At 34.3% G+C, this 13,022-nt stretch overlaps 1 protein-coding gene across 1 annotated transcript; it reads left to right on the forward strand.

Annotated features, from left to right (window-relative positions):
• Positions 1–1,535: 1,535 nt before the first annotated feature.
• Positions 1,536–12,739, forward strand: LOC106871136 (uncharacterized). The gene is made up of 2 exons (XM_014917446.3): positions 1,536–1,643; positions 8,956–12,739. The coding sequence occupies exon 2, from the start codon at positions 9,119–9,121 to the stop codon at positions 10,922–10,924; it is 1,806 nt and encodes a 601-aa protein (XP_014772932.1). The 5' UTR covers positions 1,536–1,643; positions 8,956–9,118; the 3' UTR covers positions 10,925–12,739.
• The last annotated feature ends 283 nt before the right edge of the window (positions 12,740–13,022 follow it).

Genomic DNA, 13,022 nt, shown 5'->3' on the forward strand with positions numbered 1-13,022 from the left:
AACATGTTGATATAAAAGGCAAATACCACGATACAAATAACCCATGAAGTTGTTGTCATGGGGCTGCTGGTACCTTTAATGGGTCCGAGCCATTTGAATTAATGTTGTAATTGAGAAATTTTGATCACTAATTTTCGCTATTTGAACGGCAGTATTATTAATCTAGTGGTTTTAAAACATGTATGTACTTGTACATATATTTATACATTTTAGGCAGTTCCGCGAGTAAAATATTCACTGTGGTGGTAGGTATTAATAAACTATTGTCAACGAAAGGCCTTAATACTATGATAAAATACACATCAGTTTTCTGGTGTACATTTTATTATTGCATTAAGTTAGGAAAACTCTAAAGCGATTCTTGTCCAGAATTATGGCTCATCTGACGATTTCGCTTGAATTTCTCGAATTCGACTTTATTTTAACCTTTTGAGCTTGTTACATTCTGAAAAAGGAATTTTTGTAAATGAAACTTTGCAGAAACACAGTTTAGAAAAATTTGCACTGCTGATTTCCTCTACAAAATAACTGCGAAATGAGCCCGGCGATTGGAGTGACCAGTGCAGCGAGTGTCACCGGCCACTCTCTTGCAATTACGACAACGCTTTTGCAATTATATTCGCGACAAAACTTTTGCTTCTCGATAATTTGATATTTCATGCATTTATTTTGCAAAAGAAAAAGTGTATATACATATGCGCAGCACTATTCGTGTGGCAAATTTCTACAGCCGGATGCCCTTCCTGCCGCCAACCCCCACTTGTTGCCAAGCGAGGTAGTTTTTTCCCCCTCTCACTCTCTGGGAGAGAGGCACAAGCACTTACACAGACGTATTCACACACGGCAGTAACTTCCGCCTACCAAATTCAATCACAAGGCTTCGGTCAGCCCGGGGTTATAGCAGAAGACACTTGCCCAAGGTGTCACGCGGTGGGACTGAACCCGAAACCATACAGCTGGGAAGCAAGCTTCCTAACCACACAGCCATGCCCGCGCCTACATTTTCGATGGACAATTAAGCATATTTAAATCTACGCGCCGTGACAGCTTATTGGCTAACTAGATATATGTAATATAAATTATGAATGTATATATCTACAATTATGAGCGTAAACGCGTATAAATAAATATACATAATGCATACTTCTGTCTAAATGTATTCGTGTAAACTCACACACATGTGTGTGTGTATATATATATATATCTCTCTCTCTCTCTCTATATATATATATATATATTCTGAACACACACACACACACACACACACACATATATATATATATATTGCATATATATATATATATATATATATATATATATATATATATATATATATATATATATATATATATATATATATATATATATATATATATATATATATATATATATGCAATATATATAGATATACATTTATAAATACATTTTGCTTTTAACACATTTTTTGTTTCATTAATCAGCTACGAAAGTCAGGCTACTGATATTGTCGATTAGTTAGTGAAATGTTATCACTTAGTTTCTGCTATCTTATCAGCAATGTCTTTATGAACATTCTATGTAATTGTATTTTTGTTAAATGTCCACACATTTCCTCATTTATTACATCTAACTACACACCAAATAGCGCAGAAAAATACAACACAGTAAGTTGTATACATATACCTCTACTCTTGATTATCTTTAGATTGAATGTTTTACACACTTCGTACGATAGGAAAACTTTGAAGTAGTTTATAAAGCCATGAAGTAACTTACTTTTGTCGTTAATATCTGGTTCGTTAATTTTGTTTTTGGCATACTAAACAAGTGTGTCCTCCACTCCGCCCTTCTTGAATAGTACCTTAGACAAAAAACTGGATATATTTTTAAATGAAATTTTCTACAAAGACCTTTCAGATGGTGTAGATTCTGATTATAAAAACAAAAGTCGGAAGTGGCAGGCACCCTTGTGTAGATATGTCGTAGTTTCAAACATTAAAAGAAAAAAAATAACATATAAAAGCAATGCTCTTTAATAAGTTCCTTTAACGAACTCGTTACTTTTATATTTTTCAATTAATTTACTACTGTTTTCATTACATTTCTGTTCCTGAAACACTTCACAATTTTCAATCTTTCAGCTAGGGTAAGAGATATGATTTTCAGAGGTGTACTTGCCAGGCAAGTATGTGTTGAACCTGAAACGATTGCATATAAAACGTTATTAGCAATCAGGTCGCAGTTTCGAGCGACGAATATTTTGACACCGTAATACAAACAATAAATGTTTAACCCATTACCTACCAGTGATCTCATATGAGATCACTTAAAAATTACAAATTTCGTAATTATCTGTCAATATTTACACATATCTAACCTTTTTGCTATATCTATTAGGTATATTTCTCTGATATTCAAATGAGGTTTGCTAATTTTTCACCCAATATCTCGCTTATTTCTATTTAAAATGTTATTTTGATCATTCCAGCATGTTTCTAAGGCTGTTTTATGCTAGAAATCTTCAAAGTTACATAAAAAAATTCCAGTTAATAGAATTATTGGCGGTAATGGGTTAAATGAAGTTAACACTGTTTCTATCCCACCCCGCTATCGTAAAGATATAACTATAAACTTACGATTGTTCTTTTCTGTTTGTTATTCCAGTAATATTTTGTTTTAAGTTTTAAAATATTAGCTTATGTAAGTAATAGTTGCCTCGTCCTCGTAGTTAATTAACAACCTTGTTAATTACACAAACCGTTTAATTAAAAAAACTTGCTACATATCCAAAAGTGCCCCACTGTCACGTGTGCGTACAATTTAACGAATGTGTGAAATTTAAATAATTTTAAAGCAATTTATTAATATAAAAATACTATTTATGATTCTTATTAGGTATACTACATAATCTCAGCACCTGAGCACTATACAACAATTTCTTTCACATTTTGTTTCTGGTGAAGTCCGAAATAAGCTCCCTTCATAACCTTTTTCTCGAAAATTCTTTCATATGTTTCCAGAACAAGTACCCTCCCATTTTGTATTTTCGATTTCGAAAATTTCTTCGGTTTTTTTTTCTAATTTAAGCATGAAAGCTTAAGGCTTCAACAAAATATAAAATAAAACTTGTTAAATTTCACTTTGTTCATCTTTTGTTCTCCCCTCCCATGCTGTATCAAGATACACAAACCAGCCGTTTACTTAATTTTTCTATTTTGTTTTCCTCGAGAATTTTCTGAATTGTTTATAAATTAAAAAAAAATCTGCAGGTTCAAATTATTAATCACACTCCTTCAATAAAATCTCATTAAATTTCTTCACCCTTTTTGTTGTTATAAAAAGCAGTGTGTATGTATACACGTGTCCTTAATAGAAATGGTTGTGACAGGGTCATTTCAAATGTTGGCAAATATTCAAATGAGCTTTTTTAAATGTATATTTAATCTGTTAGGGAGAATCACAGGTGTTTACAAGCCTGAAGAAACATTCAAACAGTTTTAGAAAGTTTTTATTGTTAACAAACGACTACAAAATACTGTTTATATATAGTTAGGGTAGTTTAAAATTTTGAATTAGATCGGTAATGCACTAGCCGTCATTACTTTATTTTATAATGATGGAAGATTTAGCAGTTTCACGAAGAGGCAGAGATTAAAAATTGAATTTGTGATTTTTTTTGTTTGTTTCCAGAATCGTATTTTTCGTTATTTATTTTTTTTTTTTGAAGTCACGGAATTCTGGTGCATGTTCACCATTTAACCGGCCGTGTTTGGGAGTTTCTTGGTATTTCTGTTTCAATATGGAAGATTGATTCTGTAGTAATAAAATCATAATTTCGTTTTTTTTTTTAATTTGCCCCTCCCCTTACCTTTCATTTAAAAACTTTTCGACTATTTTTACTGGAAGTTCACACTTTACGATTCTACCAAATGTATGTTTTCAAAATTTCAAAATAATTCTCGAAGTCGAATATAAAAAAAAAAAGGAGTTATGCATAATTTCGCGCTTTCATGCGACAAATTCTAGATTTTCATAATATGTGTATGTGTGTGTCAGGACAATGATATTGCAAATTTTATTTTACATATAAATTATGAAAGTTTTTTTTTTTCGTTTTGTTTGTAAAGGTGAAAAGTGGAGCAGCCTGCATTATTTAGCAGAAGCAAATATTATACTATATAGAAAAGCTACACAGAAACATGTTACAAGTTTATTTTACATATTAAAAAAATTATTGGAGGTGAATTTATGCAATGTTGTAAGAACGTGTTGAAAACCGTCCGTCTAGATACAAAACTTAATCAGTGTCGGACCATTTCAGCTCGCTGTTTGATTCATATTAATATTTAAGCTGGCTCCTAATTCGCACCTTGGAAGATTCCACGTTATTTGTACAAATTCCACAAAATAACAAAAATGGCTAATCGTTCTTTCCATGCAACAACTTAATATTTACTTTCTAAGAGGAAGTTACTGGGTCAGAAGAGGCAGGCACGATACAGGTGGTGAAAGTAGGAGAGATAGGTGAATTAAGAGTGGAGTTGGCATGAAACCAGCCACCTCCAAGCAGCAGAGAAATTGTAGTAGCTGTAGAAAAAGAAAAAACAAATAAAAAAAAATAGCATATCTTTGGTCTAGAGGTTGGTGAATGACTTCATGCCAATCAGTTCCTTTGTTGGGGAGATAGGTATGATCTGCAATGTATGTGTAGTGGCAACACAGTTTCCGATGTAGGGACAGTACTCAATTGGGTTTCACTTGAGATTTGTAAAAGGTTAGTAATGTTTAGAGGCAAAGGTATTTTTAGGCTCTGCAAAAGAAGGCCAGTCTTTGCTACGTTGAGAGTGTGTTCATTTGGAAAGATTTTCATTGATAGCAGTGAAAGCATTTGTAGAAATATTGGGGCTCCTACCTTAATGCTTTTCATGTTTAGCAGTGAGTGGAATATAGTATTGTTTTATTGTGTTGTAATTTAAAAAAAAATTTGTGTAGAAGACTGAGTACATGTCCATCAATGAGAATGAAAACCACTTGCCAATTTATTCTGGTGATGGCTCCATAACTTAAGGAGGCCAGTAACTTCAAGTACCTTAGGCCTTATGTTGTTCACAGTAAGAAAGACTTCCTGACACACTAAAGACAATCCTATGTTACATGTAACAAGCTTCAAAACATCTGGCAATGGAGCATTTCAAAGTCAACAATGTTGGCCTTCTGTCTGGGCATTTGTAGAGAGTATTCTTTTCTGTGGAGCTGAAACTGGGATTGTGAAAGAGCAGCTTCAAGACTGCCTTGATGGTACATATGCCAAGCTTCTTATGAGTGCTCAAAGCATCTCATTGCATGACCATCAGACCAATGAGAAGGTTTATGGATACATTCTACTCATCTCTAGTATTGTTCAATGTAGAGTAGGCTTTGTTTGCCATTGCTATTGTGCTGACCACCTGACCATATCAGATGTTGATATTTGGATAGTTCTGCATGATAATAAAGGATGAAAGCCATTCAACTGTATTGATGGTATTGGCAGAGACATGCAGTATGAAACTGAAAACCTACAAAAGCTAATGTGGGACAGAATTGTGATGTGACAGTCATTTGAAGAAGTGTTTTTTGTATTGTAGAAAAGATGTGACTCTATTGGATAATGTTTTTGAAATCTCTGCTTATGGAGTCAGTGCAGTTATAATGTGACTTACCTAGATGATAATGATAACTCTTTTATGCTTTAAGGAGAATGGTATGGAATAAATGGTGTTACTGGTGATGGTATATAGGTTGTTAATGTATATGGGAGAAGGGAAGAAAACCAAACTATAGAGTACATATAATTTGGTAGTGTTGGTCAGAGAGAACTCCATTCCTGCATGCTGTTGTGGCACTGATCCAGATAAGATGAGATACTGATAAATCTCTCAATTTTGCATGCTATACATGAATGTTTGCATCAGATTTTTTGAGGGCAAGGACTCATTGACAAGTAATGTAGAAGAGTAGATGTCCAGTGAATTTGGTTTTGCAGAAACCATACTGGTGGTAATTTAGGAGGATGAGATAATTAACATTTTGGAGAATGTGGCTCCTTCTTCTTTGAGATATTGCAAGTAGCTATTACAACAATATTTGCTAGGGTCAGAAAAGGTACTCTTCTTAAAGAGGAACATACTGTAATATGGGTTCCAAAGATCTAGATAGGTCCCTAAAGAGAGATTGAAGAGTTTGGTGAGGATAAGAGTTCACTTTAGGGCACATAGTTTGGAGGAGGTGTCAAGGCAGAGGCATGTTAGTTTGATACGAGGTACTATGACCCTTGGTATGTATGTCATGTGGTGAGCCTCATAGGATAGAAAGGGATAGTTTAGAGATTTATTCCAGTGTGTACAGCATGGTGTTGGATGCTATGTGGACAGCAAATATGTAGGCGCTCTCTACGAGAATTACTTATAGAAACTTCATAGGTGAGATGTAGAGAGATATAAAGAGAATTCTGCCAAGTTAATAGAAATACTTTTTGGTCAAGAATTAAAAGTTTTGGTTGGAGAGAGCCTATTGGGTGTGTGATGCATGGAAGCAAGAGAGTTCTGCTGTGTTGTTTGTATATGGATGATGCTTGTGTGTGAAATTGCAAAGAGTAGAAAACTAATGACGTATGCATAGGAAAGTGTGTGTGATTAGAGTAAAAAATAGCAAAAAGTATCATTAATGTACAGGAGGAAGAGTCTTTGTGTATGTCAGATTTGATGAAATGTAAGTTTGAGTGAGAGACCAAACAGTACTTTGTGATAGAGCAGGACATTTCCATTCTAAGAGATATGAGACTGATGGAATCAATAAGCATGCAACTTTAGATATTCTGATGTCAGAGTTGACCAATTGTTGATGTGAAAGGCAAATATATTGCTGAAAATAAGGGCAACCATTTGTGTATTAGAGAGTGTTAGGTTTGGCTCTACAGAAACTTAAGGCGGCGAGCTGGCAGAAACGTTAGCATGCCGGGCGAATTGCTTAGTGGTATTTCGTCTGTCTTTACGTTCTGAGTTCAGATTCCGCCGAGATCGACTTAGCCTTTCAGCCTTTCGGGGTCGATTAAATCAGTACCAGTTATGCACTGGGGGCGATGTAATCGACTTAATCCCTTTATTTGTCCCCTCTATGTTTAGCCCCGTGTGGGTATTAAAAAAATAAGAAACTGTACATGTGGTCACTGAACTTAAGAGCTTAACCTTTTAGCATTTAAACCAGCCATATCTAACTCACATATTATACCAGTTTTATGTTCAAACTGGCCAGATCTGGCCTCTCACACCTACCCCACAATGTCATGGTAAAAATAACCCCATCATTGAAATCTTGAAGCTATGAGATAATGCATGATTAATTCAAATAAGCATTACATTTGACATTGTAATTTGAATGCTAGAGGATTAAGGTAATGAAATTAAGTGGATTTACATCAATCAGTAGAGAGAAAGGATGAGCTTAGTTAGGGCTTGAGATGAGCATTGTTTTAAGCTAATAGAGCAGATTGTATCATGACAAGTCAGGGTTTGTGTAATCTAACAAGTTCTTTGTATTTGGTGTATCTGGTAGTGAGACAAATAGGCAAGAATGAGAATTAAAGGTTTTTGTTTATGCAGCAGCTACATATAAATGTGAGTGAATCAGTTGTGGGTTTGTAAAGTTAAGGCCTTTGGTTGTCTATGCATCGTGCATTGACAAATTATTTTGTCGATTGTTAGTTTTTCTCTTGTCTCTTACTTGTTTCAGTTGTTGGACAGCAGCCACACTGGGGCACTGCTTTAACAGGTTTTTGTCAAACAAATTGACATCAGTAATTATGTTTTGTTTTTAAAGTCTGATACTTATTCTGTCAGTCTCTTTTGACAAATTGCTAAATTACGGGAATGTAAACAAACCAACACTGATTGTGAAATGGAGGTGGGGGTAACAAAGATATACACATAAGCACATGTGTGTGTGTGTGTGTGTGTATATATATATATATATATATATATATATATATATATATATATATATATACACACACACACACACATAGGTGCAGGCGTGGCTGTGTGGTAAGAGGCTTGCTTACCAACCACATGGATCCGGGCTCAGTCCCACTGTGTGGCACCTTGGGCAAGTGTCTTCTTCTATATCTTCAGGCTGAGTGGATTTGGTAGACGGAAACTGAAAGAAGCCTGCCACATATATATATGTATATATATCTTCGTGTCTGTATTTGCCCCCCCCCTATCACCGCTTGACAACTGGTCTTGGTGTGTTTACATTCCCATAACTTAATGGTTTAGCAAAGAAACTGATAGAATATATGCTAGGCTTAAAAAATAACTCCTGTGGTTGCTTTGTCTGACTAAAACTCTTTGAGGTGGTGCTCCAGCATAGCTGCAGTCAAATGACTAAAACAAATAAATACACACATACACGCATATATATATATATATATACACTCATACACACAATGGGCTTCCACTCAGTTTCTTGCTATCAGATTCCCTCAAAGGCATTGGTTGGTCCAGGGCTACTGTAGGGGGCACTTGCCCAAGTCTTTACAATCTTATTGATATGTAAGGTAGATTGATAAAGAATTGGATTAAGCCAAAAGACAGGAAGCCTTGAATCGTTATTTACTACAAGAATGTGTGATTTTACTGGGTGTCTGAAGCCAATGATGAAGTAAAAGTTAGGCTTGAGCTTTCTATCGTCATCATCATTTAGTGTCCATTTTCTATGCTGGCATGGGTTGGACCGTTTGACTGGAACTGGTAAGCTGGAGAGCTATACCAGACTTCAGCCTGGTTTGGTTTGGTGTCTATGGTTGGATTATTTCTTCATGCCAGCTACTCCAAGAGTGTAGTGAGTGCCTTTTATGTACTGTTGGCATGGATGCCTTTTGTGTATATATTCACATTCCATTGCTCTTTATAATTTTATACTTTTCTATTATTTCAGGGAATCTCTCTTGAATGGTCATGGAATGAAAAAAAGGTTAGATGTGGCTGGAGGATGATTTCATCAAAGAAGACATGTGACATCAATGGTATAATCTTGAAGTAATTTCTAAAATTATCAAGAAAAGATTTACGTTTATAGTTTATGACTGGCAGACAACATTATGGAGGAAACCGTATGTAAGAGTGAGGTTCCCATTGAAACAGACACTCATAAGAAAGATTTATCTCCTAAGATGCAGACAGAAACACTGAAGAAATCACACACTTGTGATGTGTGTTTCAAACTCTTCAACGACATGGAAAGTTTGATAAATCACAAATATATCCACATAGATAAAAAGCCGTACAAGTGTGACACCTGTGATAAAACATTCTCACGGAAAACTAAGTTAACTCTCCACGAGCTTACACATGTGAGTGAAAGCCCAAGCTATTGTGATGTCTGTGGCAAAACATTCATGTCACTAGACAGTTTATGTAATCATAAATGTATTCCGTCAGAGAATAAGGTGTACCATTGTGATATCTGTGGTAGAAAATTTTCTAAAAGTAAAGTTTTAGCTAGCCATAAGTGCACTCACACTGATGAGAAACCATATGAATGTGATATCTGTGGTAAGGTGTTCTCTAAAATTGTGAGTTTAAATTATCACAAGCATATTCACTCAGGAGAGAAACCATACAAATGTGATAGCTGTAGCAGTGCATTTTCTCGGAAAGAATACTTGAAACGTCACAGACGTATTCATACTGGGGAAAAGCCATATGAATGTGAGATCTGTGGTAAATCATTCTCTGGTAGTGCAAATCTAACTTGTCATAAACGTAAACATACAGGTGAAAAACCATACGAGTGTAATATCTGTGGTAAAACATTCTCAACAACTGGAAATTTATCATGCCATAAACGTATTCATTCGGATAAGAAGCCATACAAGTGTGATATCTGTGGTAAAGCATTCTCTCAACGTGGCCATTTAACTAATCATCAAACTGTTCACACAGGTGAGAAACCATTCAGCTGTGATGTCTGCAGTAAAACATTTTCAATTACTGGAGATTTAACTCGTCACAAACGCATTCACACTGTTGAGAGACCTTTCCCGTGTGACGTCTGTGATAAAAAGTTCACAACCAGTGAAAATTTAGCTTCTCATAAACTTATTCACTCAGAGAAATCTCATGAGTGTGATATCTGTGGTAAGATATTCTCAAGGAAAAGATATTTAATTAGACACAAACGTATCCACAATAAGAAGAAACCTTACAACTGTGATATCTGTGGTAAATCATTCCCTATCCATGCAGATTTTGCTATTCACAAGCATGTTCACACTGGTCAGAAATTGCACAAGTGTGATATCTGTAATAAAGTATTTGCACAGAAGAGGTATTTACTTAGGCACAAACGTACTCATAAAGGTGAGGAATCTTACCAAAGTAATGATATCTCTGGTGAGAAATTAACTGAAAGTGAAAAGTCAACATCTCATAATAAAGATATTCACACAGACAACTCAAACCAGTGTGATGTCTGTGGTAAAGTATTTGCACTGAAAAGATATTTAATTAGGCACAAACATATTCACACAAATGATTACCATTGTGACATATGTGGTAAAACATTCTCTCGAAATTACTATTTGGTGCTTCATAAACGTACTCACAATGGAGAAAAACCATATTCTTGTGATATTTGTGGTAAGACATTCTCTACAAGTAACATTTTAACAGAGCATAAATGTATTCGCACAAATGAACAACCATACCAAAATGATGTCTATTGTAACCAATTCTCACATAACAATACTATAGATATTCACCATCAGAAAAGTAAAGAGTTCTTTAGTGCACCACAAAGCCTGGAAGCTCCCTTGCCTCCCAAACTGCAGCAGAGTCATTTGGTTCCTTGCCAAGAGAATTCATGGAATCCTCCACCTCACCAATATACAACACACCCACTGTAAAGACTTCTACATTTCTCGTGTGTATCATTTCCAGTTCTACACTGACCTCAACAAATCTTCTTCATGATGCCTCCTGTTTCACCACCACAAATACATTCGTTTTAAAAAGAAACACTTGTGCAGATGAATCCAACCATCATTCTTAAAATTTCTCCATACAGCAACATCCATGTTCAAACTAAACACCTCACATCAGGATTCATGAAAGCACCATTAACAGGAAATATGGTAACACGGTGTCTTTCATCAGCACAAAGAAATAAATCAGTAAAAGTCTTGAACCTCATCTTCACTAATCTTGACCAACAGACGACTGGAAACCTTAAAGTCCCCCAAAATACAAGGCATCTCAGTCTTGAGTGATTTTTCATAGCAATCTCTTGCACTAAAATACTTCACCTAATTTACTGCCTGGATCTGTAGCCTGCTGTAGGCATAAAGATACTTGGAGTGAGACCCAACTAATTTCTAAAAGTCACTGGTTCACAGCCTCTTCATTTAGATTTAATGACTATCACTATCCAGAATTAATCACCAAGTGGTGTAGATATGACAAAAAATGCAAACTTTCATTTGCATAGTCATGAGGACAAAATACAAACTAAAAATGCTTGACCTGAAGTCAAGGTGACCAAATGTATTTTTGAGGGAATGAACTTTGCTCTGTAGTGGGTGCATAATTTTTCTTATACCATTGTGATATCTATGGTAAAACATTCGTGTGGAACAGGCATTTTATTTGGCTCCTTAGCATAACCATGCAGTCGATAAATTATATGTTTATACTGTGATAAAATGCAGTATAAAATTCTCACTGACCAATACATTAACGCTTTGTAAACATACTCATAGAGGTCATATTTTTCTGGTAAAATATTCAGTAGTAACTGTCTTTTTTTAATTTTTAACTAATCTCAAATATATTAACCCAGTGGTGAAACTATTGTTGTCATAACTGGAGAGTATTGCATGATGAAAGAAACTGTTACATCATAATAATATATAATAATAGGGTGCCTATAGATGTTTTATATCAGAATTTATAGTAAATCTTGGGGAAAATGGATGAAATAGTATATTGTGTTATTGTGACATTTTGATAGAATGATGTTAGAGAATGTCCTTTGCCTGTCCTGTGTATCACATTTTTGCGAGACATTTCCCTGGTGTCTGCACATCATATATAATATGCATTTCCAATTTTTTCAACCACCACAGTAAAAATGGTTTAATGAAAAACCTGAGAACTTGGACATTTAGGACAAACTCACAGAAATGCTTTGGACAGGTGAAAAATTACCCCCCCCCCCCCAAAAAAAAACGAAAAAAAAGAAACATTTTACCATTCTTAACATGCAAAATGTTCTGTTTTGTCATTAGCAGATTTTACTTATGGTTCAGGTCTAACAAAATAGTATAAAATAATATATATTGAAATGTAATTTCATAAATATGATTTATTCCTTTGGAAGTATTTCCATATTTTATTCTTCCAATAGATTATTAATTTTTTGCCTCTAAATTGAAAGTAGGTTAAGGATATTTTTGTATCTTTTATTCCAGAACCCTCCACAAACTGCTGTTTTAAACATAGCCATTTGCTTGGTGAATTCTTAAATGATATAAATTTTGTATGTAATTTGCAATTGTATTTGATATAAATGTATGAATTTGTCTGTAAATTGATGCTATTTGCAAAATGCATTGTTTGCATTTCAAATTTTACTTTGGATTAACTTTAATAATAATAATTAGTCTTGTATGAACATTGTTAATTGTCATTCACAGCAGACAATAAATGTATATTTTGAAAAATGAATTGTTTTTTTTTATGTAACATTTTGTCCTTCAAAAGATTGTTTCTCATGGAATATTGTCTATAAAAATATAAAGTGCCAATAAAAATAAATGTATTTATATAAAGAAATATGTGAAGTATAAAGAATGAATAAAATATATGAAATTATTTGAAAATAAAAGTATGCCCATGTTTGCTTTACTTTGTAAAAAATGGTTTCCATTTGTTTTGTTTTTTTTCAATTTTTGTCTTCCTAAAAGTTGCAGCCTATTTCAAGTTTTTCTGTTGTTCAGATCTCAG

This window comes from Octopus bimaculoides, chromosome 7 (genome assembly GCF_046866305.1).
Source record: "Octopus bimaculoides isolate indiv1 chromosome 7, ASM4686630v1, whole genome shotgun sequence".
Lineage (NCBI taxonomy): Eukaryota > Metazoa > Mollusca > Cephalopoda > Octopoda > Octopodidae > Octopus > Octopus bimaculoides.

What these genes read in the sequence shown, in the direction of transcription:
- LOC106871136 (XM_014917446.3), top strand. Translation starts at nt 9,119, where the DNA reads ATGGAGGAAACCGTATGTAAGAGTGAGGTTCCCATTGAAACAGACACT.